This window comes from Megachile rotundata, chromosome 9 (genome assembly GCF_050947335.1).
Source record: "Megachile rotundata isolate GNS110a chromosome 9, iyMegRotu1, whole genome shotgun sequence".
Taxonomy (NCBI): domain Eukaryota; kingdom Metazoa; phylum Arthropoda; class Insecta; order Hymenoptera; family Megachilidae; genus Megachile; species Megachile rotundata.
Window position 1 is genome coordinate 11,431,791 of NC_134991.1, and position 18,491 is coordinate 11,450,281.

At 33.2% G+C, this 18,491-nt stretch overlaps 1 protein-coding gene and 1 long non-coding RNA gene across 5 annotated transcripts in view; one reads left to right on the forward strand and one right to left on the reverse strand.

The window, feature by feature from the left end:
• The window catches only part of LOC100876889 (dystrophin, isoforms A/C/F/G/H), a 758,772-nt gene that overhangs the window by 723,958 nt on the left and 16,323 nt on the right, over positions 1-18,491 (reverse strand). For 2 of the 4 annotated variants that reach the window (XM_076535870.1, XM_076535873.1), the window contains exons 3-27: positions 14,910-14,971; positions 13,887-13,979; positions 12,914-12,991; positions 12,743-12,835; positions 12,560-12,649; positions 12,285-12,483; positions 11,524-11,672; positions 11,035-11,430; positions 8,601-10,724; positions 8,090-8,524; positions 7,868-8,020; positions 7,300-7,461; positions 6,723-7,025; positions 6,502-6,645; positions 6,259-6,429; positions 5,986-6,168; positions 5,809-5,925; positions 5,612-5,731; positions 3,243-4,691; positions 2,801-3,028; positions 2,177-2,692; positions 1,453-2,090; positions 948-1,095; positions 310-423; positions 39-215 (exon numbers count right to left, since the gene is read on the reverse strand). In XM_076535870.1, the coding sequence (XP_076391985.1) occupies positions 39-215; positions 310-423; positions 948-1,095; positions 1,453-2,090; positions 2,177-2,692; positions 2,801-3,028; positions 3,243-4,691; positions 5,612-5,731; positions 5,809-5,925; positions 5,986-6,168; positions 6,259-6,429; positions 6,502-6,645; positions 6,723-7,025; positions 7,300-7,461; positions 7,868-8,020; positions 8,090-8,524; positions 8,601-10,724; positions 11,035-11,430; positions 11,524-11,672; positions 12,285-12,483; positions 12,560-12,649; positions 12,743-12,835; positions 12,914-12,991; positions 13,887-13,979; positions 14,910-14,971 (8,342 nt within the window). The remainder of the gene's footprint in view (positions 1-38; positions 216-309; positions 424-947; positions 1,096-1,452; positions 2,091-2,176; positions 2,693-2,800; positions 3,029-3,242; positions 4,692-5,611; positions 5,732-5,808; positions 5,926-5,985; positions 6,169-6,258; positions 6,430-6,501; positions 6,646-6,722; positions 7,026-7,299; positions 7,462-7,867; positions 8,021-8,089; positions 8,525-8,600; positions 10,725-11,034; positions 11,431-11,523; positions 11,673-12,284; positions 12,484-12,559; positions 12,650-12,742; positions 12,836-12,913; positions 12,992-13,886; positions 13,980-14,909; positions 14,972-18,491) is intronic. The other 2 variants (XM_076535871.1, XM_076535872.1) reach the window with 2 other exon arrangements.
• On the forward strand, positions 1,056-4,548 carry LOC143265199 (uncharacterized). The gene is made up of 3 exons (XR_013039433.1): positions 1,056-1,186; positions 1,285-4,339; positions 4,412-4,548. It is a non-coding gene; the product is annotated as an uncharacterized LOC143265199 (long non-coding RNA).

Consider the following 18,491-nt stretch of genomic DNA (forward strand, 5'->3'; position numbering starts at 1 on the left):
TCTCTTCTTATTTATTATTTTAATATTTTCAAACTTACCGTAATATTGTTCATAATTTCGGCCCGTTCTTGCTGTGGTAAGTCACGGGATATATTAATTCTTGTTCGAGTTTCCATGACCCATGCCATAACAGTATCCAGCGTGCAAATATATTTTTTAAGGGATGTAAGTTTATTTTCCACGTATTCTCGATGGTTAGAAAGGCTTGTATTAGACTAGAAAATTAATATCAACAGTTTAATTAAACTCAAATTATTTTACAAATATATCATTCTTGATTTTCACTTAATAAATTAAAAATTTGATTACCTTATCCATGTCAACAAGTAATTTGTTGCATTCATCTTCTGTCGGTGGAATACCATTTTGATTTATCAAATTTTGCAATGCCCTTTTACGAGAAGAGAGTTCTTCCTGTCTCGCCTACAAATATTACAAATTTATAAAAATTTATAAAAATTCATTTTATATACAAAAAATTTTAATTTAATGATAAACTAAGCAAAAAGTGAGAGTTCAATGCTATTTATGTCTTGGCACACTTTAGCCTAGGTAGTCATGACATGGAAGGTATTATTAGGTTCAGTTTCAATTTGATAACACTACCTCCAAGAAAGCAATGTTTAACTGAAAATTATAGTGGAAACGTTATATCAAAATTAATTTACTATAAATTACACAGTTAAATAAATTGGTGCTTGTATTATTCAAACATGAATAGTGATTATGAAATGTAACAGTAAAACTACTATTTAAATTATGGTGAAAATACTAACATTATTTAATGAGAAGGATAAAAGAAACAATAATTTATTTTATGTGTAATACTGCATTGAAACAGTGAATACAACATGTAACAAATCGAAAATACTTCAATTAAGTGTCTAAATATTAATATACAATAATGATCTTTGGTATATATAAACTTCATAATTTTATCAACTTACTTTAATTAATGACAGTCTTATTGACAACGAGGTCTCATCTGAGGGATTTGCTGCAGATACCAGTAAAGAATTTATTTGTTCCAAAATGTTATAAGCACTTTCTAAAATTCTGCTTTCATTGTTCACTTTTTTCTCCATAGCGAAGCTCCTTAAAAAACATAAAATTATTAAACACAGTAGCACAAAATTTGAAAGTGTATTAATATAGACATGTTATTTATTTAAGAAAGTTTGTTTTGGTAAGTGAACTTATAACAAATTTCTCTATTTATTGAATATCACGATTTAAACGTAATATAATTTGAATTACAAAGAATGCTTCTTTATTATATTGTAGGTTATTCTACGTTGATCACTACAGCAGCAAAGGCAAATCACAACTGAAATAGCTCTATAGGAGGAGCTTAACTTTCAATGTTACGTGTCTATCAAAAACATTGAACTATCGCTCCCACAAGCGAATAATTTATTGAATAATATATGATCAATCTAAAGAATTACGTACCTCTCTTTCCGTGTATTTAAATCGGTTATAATATTTTGCCAGCGACGTTTTATGCTTTCTACCATTTCTTTCAAATCGACCATATCTTCTGGCTTAGCACGAGTGAAAATACTTGCACTTGAAATATTGATATTATTCATCGTTCTTTGCATCCTGGAGATCTCTTGTTCTAATTCAAATATTTTTGTTTTCGATACTTTCGAATGACCAAAGGAGTTTAATCTTTTCAGTGACTCTTCTGTTTTATCAAGCCAATCAGAAAATGTCCGACAGGTATTGCTAACATCTTTCCATTTCTCATGACATTTATTCCAACGATTATATCTTTCTACGTAACTCTGATTGACATTTATCCATTCATCTCGTAATTTATCACTCAAACGTCTAATTTGTTCGGCTTGTTCCCTTCTTAACTGCGATGCAACATTTTCGAAAACAGAATTAATCTCTTCGATACTCGGTTTGAGAATGTTCAACGCGTTACTGATTTTTTTGAGACACTCCTCTTGGCTGGAAAACATTTCATAATCATCGCCATTTAAAGGTACTGAGTTGAGAGATCTTGTCACAGTCACGACAGCTTCTCTGATCTTATTAACTTTCGTGGTGAATTCTTGCATATCAACTCCTCCCATGTCCTAAGGACCGTACAAAATAAGAAGAATATAACACAAATAATTTATAACAAAAAGAAAATAGCAGTAATTTTATTACAATTACATACCACCTCAACTTTTTTATCGGTTACATGTTTATCCTTATCCTTACTACCGCTGAATCTTTTAAATTGTGAACTAACTTCCTGCCACCTGCTATTAATGCTGTAACGTATAGTTTCAGAATATCCAACATTTAATCGTTTCAATTCAACAGCCATATCGTTCAGTTTATGAATTTGTTCTTGTTTAGCATCAAATTCCACGGTAAACGATTCTAACTGTCCTTCATAATTGTTCACTTGTTCAAGCTTCAGTGGTACGTCTCTAAACCAATCCTCAAATTCCGCAATTATGTTATTGTACTGTCGCAATATTTCTTCCGCTCGTTGTGCTTGTATACGTCTTGTTTCGATCTCAGACATAACTTGATGCCATTTACTCCTTAATTTATCTTGGTGTTCATTTTTTATCTTTTCAGCTCTAATAGGATCAGTTATGTGCACTGTCATGACTAGACCATCGCCTTTACTGATTAACGCTGCTGCATCTGGTGCAAGTGTACTAACTTCACTCTTTAGTACCTAAAGTATAAACACATTATAACATTAATAAATAGTGTATATAAACATGTTAATAAATAAGTATAAAGTATTTCATTAATCTCCAAAAATCGGAATAAATATACAAACCTCCAAACGCTTAGAAGGATCTTTCTCATTACTAATGCTACCGATGCTCATTAACATAACATCCATTCTGTGTAACATCAGTTGAGCAGCTTGTTCAAATTCCAAAATATTTTTCTCTAAACCTGTCCTGGACAAACTCGTTGAACCCTTAAAACCTCTCTTATCACCAGAAACCTTTGCATCTACTTTACGTTGCTGCATTTCCTGCGCTAATTTTTCTGCCTGTAGCTATACATAACAAAATCATGAAATAATTTACAAAGCATTAAAGTAATTTATGTATGTGTTAACCTTCACCTATTATTATGTATCCATAAAACTTTGAAATTATAACTGTTACTGTTACAATGACTGATATAGATTATTAATTAGCACATTATTAATAGCACATTATGTGGATAATTGCAACTTAGCATGGCAAGATAAGTGCTATTAAAATTACCTTGCCCAAGAGGTGCTCAACATGTTCTCCTAAATTTGGATCTTCGCCTTCTGAACTGGAACTTCCAACATCAATTTCTGTGTCATCAGAAAAAATTAAAATATCGTCGGTTTCTTTGTCGCTTCCGTAAAAGCTTTCACAATCTTCTAATGTATCGTCTTTCGATATACTTCTGGCACGTCTGAACATCAAAGATTTTATGCTTCTCTCCGAATCGAAATTTTGATTCTCGTTATGCGATTTAAGGAAATCAGTACTTTTCACAGGCGTTATCTCCTTATCTTTACTATACATTTTTCTTCTTTTCGCATCACTTACTGATGGCGAAAGAGAAATATTAGTCTTTGTATTCAATTTTGAACGTGTTTCGTTATCATCTAATATAAGATATTCGGCAATGCTGTCTTTATCTTTCAATGCACAAGTTTTTTCAATTGTTTCGGTTTTATTTACTTTGCATAATTGTTGTGAATTCGTTGAGACGGTCTCGTGAGTTCGTGCAACTTTCTCTTCGACTTTCAATGATTTACTGATTGAAATTTTACGCTCTGTCTGCACATTCTCAACATCTAATTTAAGAGTTAATTTCTTAATATTTTTCGAAGCATACGGATCTATTGCTCTTTTCTTCTTTAAAATCGGTACAAGTTCTCTCTTTTTGGTAATCTGATTTCCACTACCACTTGTACCACAAATTTTTCCCCTAGTTTCTTTATCTTCCGTATCAGTATCCACTGATTCTGGTTCCGTTTCTGTATCCTCAACAATTTCTACTCTCTCGACAACTTGTGGCATTAATCCTACACTGACATTGGCACTTGGCAGTATTACGTGATCCTCGGGGGATGCGACTGACTTTACTATTTCCATTTCTTTCACTTCTACTATACGGAAGGGATTTGTTTGGGTGTGATACATATTGAATGGCTTTGAATCTGTGGTAACCAATGTGTTTGAAGAAACTTGAGAAAATAAAGTGCTATTTTTTGACAGAAAGAATTCTTCGTCAGCCACGTATGCATCTGAATCAGGAGACGAAGAAGGTGGATCATCGTCGATATGAACGATTTGTGGCTGAGAGGTTTGAACAACATCAGGTACAGAACTCATGTCTAATTTCCGTCTAACGGTTTTACTAACGTCTACGATTTTAGCTTTTACTTTTTCAGACTTTATGGAAGATTTCCGGCTTCGATGGACAATATTGATTGGCGAACTGTCTGGTGTGTTTGTAACATTACACTGACTTTCATCAAACGCAGGATTAAGATATCCTATGCCGTATATCTCCTCATTCTCGTCTATCAACTTATTCTCTTTCTTAACTAGTTGCACCGAAGTTTGTTCCGGCTGTTTAGACAATTTAGCGCGTCCATAATTGTCTCTCCCCTTTGTTTCACCCACCTTACTTTTTATTAATAAACTGTCTGTGATTTTGTGGATCCATTCCTGTGAAAATATGATAGGTAACAGAAAATTCATGGACAGGCAACGGTTAATTGAAAGAGCATTGTTAATAGTGTGACAATATCAAGCATGGCCAAAATGAAAGTGACGATGCATTTTCATTGTGCAAACAAAGCTTTTTCATTGCGTGTATCCATCACCAGTACAAAAAACTTGGAGCACATTTTGTTTATTCATTCCTCATTCGGTTTGTTTCTGCAAATCAGATTCACACCTCCGAAAATCTATACAAGGGGAGAGACAATATCATAAACGATTGATCTATAATATTTTTTTTCCATCCACCAAAGTTGATATCCGTGTTTTATTAATAGTGACAGTATTATTTACATAGCTAGAGACACCTCTTGGACAGAATAAAAACGTTTCATAAAATGCACTCACGTGTAGCGTTACATGATGTAATGTAACTAATACTTAATATAAATGTTTAATTTAAATAAGTGAAGTGTTAACTATATACATAATAATGAACAAACTTAAACAATTAAATACAATTCATACATAACTTTTAAGCCAAAAATTTGCAATATGTATATATATCTTATACATATAATATATAATACAAATCAAATGAAAATTATATATAAAATAATTAATTTAAGACATAATTAGTTTAGTATAATCATCCCTTGGTTTTTATGGCATTTGAAAATGTGAATATAAAAATATAGTATACGTAATTTTTAGTAGAATTGAAACATTAGTTCTTAAAGTCGAATAATTATATTATTTCAAAGTACAAAATATAATACAAACAATTCTTTTAATTAGATATACGTAATGGTACTATGAAGCACAAGCATTACATATACCAGATGTTAAGTTAAAGAACAAGCAATACAAGCCATGAAAAGGTAAGCAATGAATGATGTTTAAATTTATTACATAAATGTACGTACTTGTATTCTACTGGATACAACTTCCCACTTATTGCAGACAGCTGCAACCTTAGGGTAATATGTGTAGCGTTGCAATTGGTTGACCTTTGGTTTTGCTTCAATCATTTCACTCTGAACAGCCTGAAACCAAACACAAAAACATTTTGTATATTAAATACATCTTGACTAAAACTTATAAATCACAAACAGGTATTTACTTTGCATTGCTCAAAATGATTCTCCGTTAGTTGATCAACTGGTACACCATCTAACTTATCGAGTTTTTCTTCCACTTGTAGAAGCCAAGCATTTATTTCATCGACATTTGGTTCCTCCTGAAAGTACAAATATTTTAAGTACCATCATGATTTATCAAATATTGTATATAGTTTTACCTCTGAAGAACTACAAAGTCTTAATCTTTTTTCTGTGCTTGCTAATCTAGTAACGACATCTGACAGTTTTTCTTTAAGTTGCTCTAGGTACATAGGATCGCAAAGTTTGGAAAATTCTTCTTGAGAGTTCAATAACTTGTCTTTTACAACGTTTAGCCTTGGTATTACTTCGGTTAAAGTTTCCTATTTAGAAAGTCATAACATTTATTGAATTATTTACTAATTATGTATTAGAGAACATCCTATTACATTTTTATCCATTTATATACTTACTCGTACATATATCGCATTAACTGGTAAATCAGGCATATTCTTTTGTGTATCTAATTCTTTATTAATACTATCTATGGACATATTAATATAGGACATGTTTTTGTACATATCGCGGGACAAATCCAAAGCGGATTCCAAAGATGATTTTGATTCGGTTATGTGCAATCCCAGCTATAATAAAGATATAATTATTTATACAGTGGCACATCATAATTAATACAGCTACATTAACACTATACATACCTTATTGTACAACTCCTTTAGCATGTCAATTCGTTTTGAAAATTTCTCTGGTTCAACGACACTTTTCTCTTCGACTAATTTTCTACCAGTTAATATAATATTTTCTATCTCACCCTTGATCTCGCTCAGTGTTTGGTAAAATCGCTATTGAGTTTAAAAAATGATGTATTTCTGTGTCAACTAATACCTTCATGAAATATAAAGTATACAAAGTAAATTACCAGACAATGCTTGAGTTGTCCTTCAATGGCTTCTGGATCTTCTGAAGACAATTCTAGCAAACATGTTGCTTCTTCTATTCCTCTAAGTTCCCTTAAAGCTCTAGACAACCTTGGTTCTAAATTCGTTGGACAACGGAAACGTTGGAATTTCTTTTGAACCTCAGAAAACTTTTGTTCGATTAGAGTTAGCTGCTCCTGCAACCTAAGTGCAGCTTCTTGTTTTCCAGAAGCTTTATAAGATTCAATTTGTAATGCCATTTCTTGAAGAGTAGAACGTTGATGTTCCATTTCTTCCATTAATTTCTGAATCAGAAATGTTTAATTAACATTATCATAATAATATATTTGCTCATTTCCTATTGAATCATAGAAATTGCTGTCACGAAAATTTTAAGTGTTATACACTTTAATTAATGTATTCACAAAAAGTACAAATAACAGTCTTTAATTATAAAAACATTCTGCACCATGCTATTTCATAACTCGTATTAATATAAAAGCAACGAATTTGCGCTTTGAATTTTATCATTTTATCACATAAATATTTAATAATAAAATATAAATATGGCTAACAGACCTGATAATCATGAGGCAAATCGTCAGCAGTAAGATCGCAGTCAAGACGTGCTGTTAGTACAGAATCTATTTGTGTTAAGGAGTGCTGAAGGGCAAGAATGCATCCTTCTAATTGTTGTGCTTGCTTCACTGATCCTTCCAGCAGCTTTGCTCGCTGCCCTGCCTACTCAAAATATAATTCTAATTTTCTATGTAACTTCATTATAGTTATGATTGTTGCATACACTTTGATCTTTAAATATTTCTTAAGTAGTAGAAATGATGATAGTTGAAAAGCTTAACAACAGACACTGCATGTAAAAAAAAAACTATTGAGTTAAGAATCTACGAAAGCTTTGAAAAAAAAGAAGTATTCTTCTTCAGTTCGACTCAAACAATGCGATAAATAGTTTCATAATTTGTCAAAGAAGCAACAGTCGTCTTCTCTACACAAGTGTTCAAAATCTCTTTGATGATGGTGCATGCAGTTAAAAATAAACATATATTTTCGGTATGTTATACACAATATTTGAAGATGAAAATTAATACACACATCAGTCAATATTAATATACACATAACATTCACGCACCTGATTATTTAAAGTTTCCCATCGACTTGTCAAGTTCTCTACATCTGCTTGAATAGATTGTGTCATAATATTGCTTTCGATCAATTGCTTTCCAATTTCTTGAATTTTTTCAAGCCTTAATTCTGGATGATTTCGTATATAGTTCTCTAAATCCTTTTTAGGAATACACATAATTATAAATACGTAGTGAAACTTTTTTAATGTTACAAAGTTTCTACTTACATCTAGTTCTTCTGATATTTCTTCAGCGTCTGCAGCACTTTCTGTCGATCTCTTCAATCTTTTATCCAGCTTATCTAACCAGTCACTTTCCTGTGCAACTAACGCACGAAATTCACCATACTCATGACTAGCATTTTGTAGATGTCTGTATCTTTCATAAATGCGATCGGTAACATCGGTCCATCGAGCATTTAAGAACGTAAAACGTCTACCAAGTTCTTGCACTGAGGATCCTTCTGAACTTAACAGTTTGTCGTTGCCCATTTCATTAAGATTTCTGAACTCTTCGACTCGTTTATCAATCTTTTCTTTTAACGACTGATATCGTCCACGAACTTGAAATAGTTCGACTGAAGATGTTATTTTTGTTTCAGTTGGTATTTCCTTTTCCAGAGATGATAACCATTTTGTGAAATCTTCTATTCCATTGATGATCTGAAATCACATAACATATTATAGTATATTAAAACGCAAAATACATACAAAATTTGTAGATATACTTTTCACGTACCTCATCATTTTTCTTTAAAGCATCCTCATACTTATCATTTAAACTTTTAGCACCATCGACAATAGCATTCCATTTATGCGACACAACTTCCAATTTATTATTTAACACGTTTGCAAATTTCGGCTCAGAATTTTCAAGTAACTTATTCGTGCACGTTTGAAGTTGTTCTATTCTCGGTTTTGTTCGGTTTATATCTTCGCAGAACGATTGAACTTGCTTTAATTTAAGCTCCGTAGTTTCAACATCATTCGTTACATTATCTTTTGACAATTCTTCTAAATAGTGGTAAGATTTTTCCAACCAACTTTCAAGGTCACAAAGTTCATCGTTAAATGTTTTCAAGGACTGTATATCTTTCAATAAATTCTGTTGACGTTCTTCCAATATTATGGGTATATCACTCCACTTGGTATTAAGATCTTGCAGCGTTTCTTTGAGTCTTTGTCCCTGAGAGTCTCCATTAGTTTTCATTATTAACTCATGACCAACGCTATTTACATAGTCAAAAACCTCCTGATGTTCTTTCAGTGAATCTTGTAAATCACTAAACTTTTTCAGCTGCTCTGCCATTGTCTTATCGTCCGACATAACTATATGTTCTGACAGTAATGTACTTTCTACATTATTGATAAATGAAGTAAGATTGGCAACTGCATCTGTATATTTCTTTGGCGGTGTTTTATCAACGGCATCATTTAATTCAGCCAACCTTTCAGACAACATTTTATACAATTTTTCCCAGCTAGAAACAAATGCTTGCACGTCTGCGTTTAGATTAACATTTTCATTGGTACCGGTTTGATATTCTGATAACTCTTTGGCTTTCTCTAACAACTTCTTTATTCGTTCCTCGTGAGACTTCATTGACTTCATCTTCACCCTGAACGGCTCAATCTGATTGTTTCCTTTGTTCAAATCGAACCATTTGGTGTAACTGTCTAACATCAAATTTAAACTAGCCAATTCTGTTTTGAATCTTTTTATTTCTTCAAGATGTTCTATACGACTCTTTATCTCTTCAAGTCGATTACTAGTTGCTGACCAACAATTTTGTATGTCCTTGATTTTTGATTCCTCCGCTTCGGTCGATTCATTTGCACCATTTAGTTCTTCGAGAAGTTGTTTCCCCAATTCTAAGACTCTATTGTACTCATCTTTGTGCGATTCTATGTCAGCTATTGTGTCATTATATACTACCTTCTTCTCTTCAACGCTTAATTCATCGAACACTCCCTCAGACCGTCCAATTTCTAAATCAACATAATCGATCCATTTATAGAGATTGTGCAAGGCAGACTCAAATTCGTGCCTGATTGTGCTATCCACTCGACGTTTCTTTGAATCACTATGCGGTGTCGACGTTGCGGTAATCTCTTCTTTGTAAGCAATACTAGTTACTGTTTCGGACATCCACTCATTTCCTGAGATCACAGTTGTTTCCCTTTCCGATTTCAAGTCAAACTCGAATCCTGAACTGGTAATTCTTTGAGTTTGTACTTCCATTATTTGTCCTATGGCTTCCCATTGATCCTGCAGATTTTCTAATTTTTCCAATATGGTAACACATTCTGGTGAGGTACTTTGCCCCTCCAATTCTTGAACAGATTCTTGCAAAGATGTTAGTTTTCTCTGATTCGCATCCATTTCCATCTTCAAAATTTGCAACCTCTTAATCCGTTCCAGTACCTCACCGATCTCAGATGCTGGATTTGCCTCCATTTGTTTTAACGTGATTTCAGTCTCGTTTAGCCAGGACACTAATCTTTTGTAATCGTCATTAATATTTTGCCAAAGAGAAGAGAGGGACTGTAAACGTTGTCTTCGTTCTTCTTTCCACTGACAAATATGCGTCCACCGTTCTCCAAGAGCAGATAACTGATCTTCCATTTGAGCATAAACCGCTTCGGAATTTTCTTCATCTACGACAACCACCATGTTTCTCATACCATCGACAATTCCTTGTTGTGCCTCAATATCTTGTTCTAGTTCATTTAATTGCTTCAATTGTTCGTCTAAAGCAGACTGAGTCAATTCAGTAGCCGCCATTAGTGAAATCCTATTTTCAGTACTGGTTAACCATTGTCGTAGTGCGTCTAACTGGCCTTGTTGCATTTGCATGAGAACCTATAATCATTGAGATATTGCCATTAACAATATTGATCTACTGACCTATTATCATTGATCTAAATTAATAAGCTTCTGATAACTGATTTACAGTTCAACCTAGCACATATGTAATCCCTGTAGAAAGAATTTATATAAAACTTTGTACAATTTTGTCTATCCCTATAGCTCCACCAAGATCACATGGTAAGACCCCACGGATAAGCAAATGTAAATAACATTTACTTGCGATAAGCTGTACTTATTCGTTTCATCCGCAGAAAGTAGATAAGATTAATTATACCAACGTATTTACACCAATTAAACAAACCTCATGAATTTTAGTTTGTCTTTCCATCGCACGCATTCGAAGTCCTTCCCATCGGGAATTTAATAACGACATTTGAACCCGAACTTCGTGCTCTTCATCCTTGTGCAAACCCCCTTCTGCTAATAACCTCGCACCTTCCTCCAGCACAGCACCGACACCGTCCTGGTGCCCGGATAACTCCATCAGGAATGTTTCGTGTTCATGAAACTGTTGCTTTAATATTTCCAAACTAGATCCAGGTTCTGGAGCGTGATTTAATTTATCTTCTGCCTCGAGAAGCCAGGTCAAAACCTCTTCCAGGGCAACTTGATAACCACCAAGTTCCACGGACACGTTCGTTGCTAGACTCATAGGTCTCGAAGTCGGTGTTCCAAAATTTGTAAACGATAATGAATTCTATAAAACAATATTTTCCATATGAACCAATGCATAACATGCGTTTAATATCCACCGTGACTTGCATAAAAGATACGAAATCAATTCGAATACCTCCGCTCCTGGCGTTGTAACCGGGCTACCATCGCTCGCTACTGAAAGATCTAACTCGCCTATGTCATCTCCGGAATGAGGTAACGATTGGAAGAGACACATAACGTACATCATTATTGACTTCTTGTCTGGCACCGATGTGTTCACATCTATCATAACGATTCATAAGTGGTGAATTTGTAAAATGAATATGAACATAACGTTATTCCTTTGCGGTCCAGGTATGTTACACATGCATACAGATAAGTTCTCATAGATTCTTCTCAGTTTTGATTTATAGTAGACAACCGTTATATGGTTATTACTGCTCAGTGAATTTGAGGATTTTCGAATTTTGAATCTTTGCGGCGTTCGAATTTTTTAATTTTGGTACACTGGGACTATTCGATTTTGGAATTTTGGATCTTCAAAATTTAGGACTGAAATATTGGGACTAGGTTTAGGGTTTTTGAGAGTTTGGAACTTTAGAACTTTGGGGCTGTAGGACCTTAATAATTTTGAACTTCACAACTTACGATTTTGGAATTTTTAAACTTTGAAAGTGCAAATTATTCCAATGTTCATTAACTGGAAACTTGGAACTTTAGAACACAGAACTTTGAAACTATGGGACTATAAAACTTTGGAGCCAGGAAACTATGAAATTGTCTACTATTCAAAAGTGGATCTACCCACGTTTTGAAATCCTTCCAATAACAAATTGGATCTGATACCGAAAATAAATGGACCGCAAAGAATTAACAGATCCTTGTACTATTTACCTTCTGGATCCAACAGTCGTTCGATACCCAACTGTTCCTGAGCGATGCGAAACGCATGATCTAGCCTAGCATTCGGATGTTTGCGCGCAATGTTATTAAAATCAAATAAATGTGGTTTCCACTTATGAAGAATCGCGTTAAACGCTAAACCATCCGACCAGGATGTGGTGAAATTTTTAATATCAACTCCAGGGTAATTCTGGAAGAAAGAAGAAGGAGTTTCATCGCGCAAAAACAAATATGTACCAGAATGTCACGTTTTATCGCAAAGTTACCTGCGAATTCTGACGACACCATGCTAAAAGTGTTTTTTCCAAATTTGTCTGCTGTAATTCTGTCATTAAATCCTTCAGATGATAATGAACCTAAATGAAAACGTACAATGTAACGAGTTACAGTTTCACAGAAAAAGAGGAAAAAATTAATCTTCAGAGAACTAAACCCTCCATAAAACTGACCTGCCAGTGTAGAATGATACTCCATACTAATCCGAGTGTTAGCTTAGGATTACCGTCAACAATATCGTTACTGCTAATATTTACGAGTTTCACCTGAAACGATACGAGCGAACATTATTCCACGCATCTTCATGCTTTCTTCGCCAAGATTTATTGCAAATAACAACTCACATTATTCTGTTCGAGAATTTGCAAGGCTTTGTTAACATTATTCAGGTGGTGAACTCTCATTCGACCGCGTTCTCTTTTCTAGAAAAACGAACCAGATCAGTTTAGCCTCAAGTTGCAACATTTTATTGATACACTGAATCGATTTCTTTTTTTCGAATTTATAAACAGGTTCTTCTTGTCAGGTGCAATTTTATCGTGTGATACAGAATCATTATCGCCTAATTATACCGATATACTGGTGCAAAAATAACAGGCACAGATAAAGAATATATGTAAAAAAATTGCGAAAAATTAAAAAAAAATTGTAAATTGTTTTTCTGTAAATCTAGTATAAATTATAAATGTAGAAGGTTGTTAATAATAAATTATTGTAAATATAAATGGTCTAACCGAATAAAAAGAAATAGTCTTTGTATATACTATTATATACAGTTTCTTTTTACACTGTGCATGTAGAAATGTATAACAACAATTCAAAAACAATTTAAACTTATATTGAATATTTTTTTATTGGGAATTTCTGACTATACATTTTAATACATTTACACTACTTACAAAAATGTTCTAGGAAATAAAATTTTAAGTAACAATCACGGTAATTAATTTTTGGCAAGGTGGAAACGAGAAGATTACAGAAAAAGATGTTCGAAGCAAATAAAGACACATATGCAGAAAACATGTTTTTCCCGTGGAATGCTCTTACGCCTACCGTGCACAGATAATCGACAATCTTATGCAAATATTCGTAGTACTCGATACGCACACCTGCTTGGAATTCTATTAGCAGAGCCTCATAATGTAAACACGAAACGCACTACTCCAAAGAGTGCTTAAAAAAAGAACGACTGTCAGCGAAATGCTTAAAGGATTACATCAGATGTAAAAGAAAAAGATTGTGTCTGTCAATAAGTTATCGTACCCAATCACTCTGATTATGTAATGGTGCAACTTTGCTAAAGAACATTATACTTACGTAAACTTTCGATGTGAGTACCTCCAGAAGGGATAAGAGTCGATTGCCATCTCTGAGGTCGACAAATAAATCGGTAATCGGTTCGTGATGATTCTGTATGGGAATGGTAATTAACTCATTAAGGAACAAAGTTTTATTCGCTAATTCGTGTCTGAAATTTATCGAACCACAATTGCAATTTGTAAGATAGATACGTATTGTTTTTAGAGATGTTCATTATATAGATTTGCAGTTGAGAATTATGGGAGTAGGTAAACAAATTCTTCTTTTGTTGATAATATAATTCGAAGGACTAGAGTCAACGTTAACTCCACACACTCACTTTCTGTGTTAATAGCACATTACAATCACAAAGGCCGTACGTTTCGATCACAAAAATGTTATTATGGAAAAATGAATATTTTAGAAGTTTTTGAAGATTTTGGGCAATTTACTGCAAGTCAAAACGGTAACTAGATATAAAGACGCTATTGTACAAAATTTTTTATGTTAACGTTGATTCTAAACGCTCGAATTTATAGTATTTTGCAAATAGTATAAATATTGTCTTTGATGTTGTGTAAGTATTAGATCATTTTAAAAGTCACTGCACTTTGCTACACCGGTTCGTTTTTATTTTGTAACATCCGAATGAGCAATGGTATCTTTATTAAGAAGAATGCAGATAAGACTGTTGAATAAGTATAATAAAAGTGTAATTTTAGGTATCTACTGAAAGTAATAATGAAGTGTACCTACATTTCAGATAGCTAGTAAAAGTAAGAAATGGTTATTATATCACAGAAAGAACCACATAGTAATAAAATATTTACCTCGAACACTAGTTATTTAAAATAAAATAAAAAACAGTTTGAGATAAAAAATTTTTTAACTTACTCCCACTTTAGAAGTAATACGGAGAAGATTTTATGCAAAATTAAAATAAATTATTGTTAAGTAAATTTTCAGATAATAATTAAAATTATCAGTTATATTTTAGATAATAGTTTGTTGCATGATGATGAATGATGTTAATGCACTTACCTTGAGTAGCTGCGAATTTATCCATTTTGCAAACGTTTTTTTCTGTACATCTTCTCGTTCATCTGCAACATACAGATGAAATTATATCTACTACTAAACAATTTCGTAGAGAAGGTTAAAGAGACATGAATAACAAAAATTATTTGAATTATAAATATTATAAGGGATGCAATGATAATTTAGGAATAAAAACAATTCTTCAAACATTTTTAATATTTCATATCCCTCAATTAAGTTGTACTATATATTAAATTGCTGATATTAAATCACATAAAAATTTATTATTTCAACGGGCAAATAAATACAAATAACCGTACTTGGAAATGTAAATAGCGCAGTTGAAAAATGAAAATGAAAAAGTAAATATAATTAATTTTCAGACATTCTCAATATTTCGTATCACTTAATAAAATTTTGCTACATATTAAACTGCTGATATTAAATCGCATAAAAATTTGTAATTTTAACGATCAAATACGAATATCCGTGCGTATTTAAACTAAAAATAACACTTTTATACAAATGATAATTTAAAAGCAAAAATAATTAATCTTCGTTCCCAACGTTTCATTATTCAGTAAAATCACACTGCGCATTATACAAAATTATCAAATCACCTAGAGACTTATATTGCACGGGTTAAGAAAGTCCGAGCAATGGCGATTACTCGAGCCATAAATGTTACAAATAATAATTTAAAAATAAAGATAATCTGTTTTCAGACGTTCTCAACCATTCGATAAAATTACAGTGCACATGATACACAAAAAGTATCAATTATGGGGTTAAAAAAGTCGAATAACCGCGATTGCTTGAACCACAGATATAACTGAACCAATGATAACTTGAAAATAAAATCAATCAATTCTCAGACATTCCCCGCGTTTCGTATCGTTCAATAAAATTACGTTGCACATTATATAACGCGGTAACAATATTGAATCACTGAAACGAGTTTATCCGAAAACAAGAAAAGAGAAATGCGGTAATGATTTGAAAATAAGAGAAAGGGTATGTTATGTTTTCGGTAACAGGAGCAGTTTCATTGTCATTTCGACACCAACGCGAAATTATTGTCGACGTGGCAACGACGGCTCGTCATCTATCGCGTTGACACTCATTGACCCCGGTAGATGCAGCAGTAAACTCTTGAAATTTAGGTCGACCAACAGAAAGTCATAAAGCACAGTGTGCTTAAATACCTGGTGGTACTTTAAAGCCAGGAAACTAGCGATTTTCAAAAGAACATTCGCCTCTTAGCGATCTCACGATGCGGCGGGCAACGTTTACTGACCCTAAGTGAGCAATCGTCTATTTAAAACCTGAACACTCATAACAAATATTTTGTATCGTTGCTCTTTCCTTTTCCTTTGCATTACTCGCTGATTCATTTATACTGCCCTCATTTACGACCATATAACGAGAGTCCTCTATCACGGACTACCAGATATGCAGAACGAAGCACGGAAAGAGAATGCATACATAAATCTGTCGAGTTTGAACCTTCCTTATAAGATTAAATGAAATTCGATTAATAAAAATGTTATTGTTATGTTACACGATTACATATAATTTACTTAATGAAAGATCTGTTATGTGATTAAACGATATTCACTTAATAAAAAATGATACTGCTATGTCACATGATTAAATAAAAATGATATTACTATGTCACGTGTTCATAAAAATGAAACACAGTATAAATTAAAATTTTTTTTAGAATCGAAAGCGTTTCATTAGATTGACAAATTTGGACTTTGTACTTCTGGACATGAATTTTACTTTCACACTTTCATTGTATAATTTGTACTTAAAAATTAATTCCATTACGTTATGACACCTCAAAAGAGATAATAATAATTGTTACAAATGATATGATAACCCTAAATACCTTTCGTACAAAGTTCAACTATGTTTTATGTAACGAAACCAAGTGTCCGGATACTTATGGACGGTAGAGTATAACTTGAGAGCTGAGAATAACTAGGAGAAAAATTAAGAGGGATAAAAATATATCGAATATCGACTATTGAATTTATGTTCTTGCTAAACTACCACCATTCATCACGCTCCTCGATTCTATCCACTCATCCACTGAATGCTCTAAACTCTAATCGACTTCATTACCTTCATCAACATCGTCAAAGCATTAATCACGAGCCATCAGAACTACGTGATCCAAGAACCTCTTCATTCTTCGTTCTAAATTTCAGCGAGAGCTTTAAACCTTCGCAATCCAACAGCTTAGTATGATCATCGAACTTTTTATGTTAAATTACATACTTTGTATTACGATGCGTTTCCTGGATTTATTTGGTAACGGTACTAGGTTTTACAATCTTGGAAATGTTTCGTTTATTTCAGATAAATCATGCTTTTCTTACTTGGTGTTATAATTGAGTTTCTACAAATAGAAAGCTTTTATGTAGAATCATTTTTATTGCTGTTCATTTTGTTCGTAACGAACTGAGTCTCCAAATTCCTAAAACGAAACCCCCAAATTCGGAAAAATTCTAATTCTTGAATTCTTTATTTACGGAATTTCAGAACTGTTAGATATTTAAATTTGCTAATTATCGAATTTCCAAATTTTCACATTCTGTAATTTGTAAACCTGGAGTACTGAAATTCTACAAATTTATAAATCTCCAAATTCTCAAATTTCGGAATTCCTAATTTATCGAGTCCCCAAATCTCCAAATTCCATTTTTATCGAATCTCTAAATCCCTAAATTCTCAAATTCCCAAATTCTTAAATTACCGAGTTCCCAAATCCCCCATTTTCACATTCCTGAATTTCTTACTTACTATATTTCTAAATCCCCAAATGTTAAAATTCCCAATTTACCAAATTTTATAATCTCCAACTTCTCAAATTTCCAAATTTCTGGATTCTCCAATTTCTCAAGTTCTCCAAATTTCCAAGTCCTCAAAATCTGAAATTTTCAAATTCCTAATTTACTGAATCTCCAACTCCCTATATTCTCTTTCTGCATTCCTAATTCACCATATCAAATTCTCAATTATTCAAATATTCAAAGTTCATGCAATTCTCGAATTCCCAAATTTCCAAACCTAAATCCTCAAATTCTTCAATTCTGAAATCTCCAATCTCCAAATATCCACATCTTCAAACTCCCAGATTCCCAAATCTCCGTAGTCCTAAATTCCCTATCTCATACCATCCATTACAATGACACGAATCCCCAGAAGAAATCAATGTACCAACACGACCGCGTACCCAAATGGTTAACTTTCTGGAGCAAAGTAATGGACACTCGGGTGGAGAAGTGATGCGAGGCGGTCAACGAGCAAAGAAACCTGGTGATCGTGGTAGCGTAAAAAAAACTCGATGCACCATATTCGGAAGCGGCACGGTTTCGTAAGGAAAGCTCCACGTTGGTCGATGCCCGTCCAGGAAAGACTCACGCTCTTGCACGCCTATCTTACGGCATACTTTACTTTAGCTACGTGATCGTCATTCGCGATTTCTGACTCCCTTGCCCCCCTTCCGGCTGCTATCTTGTACCCCTTCGAACGTAAGATAACGCACGGACGTTCATTCATTCGTTTGCTGGTCAC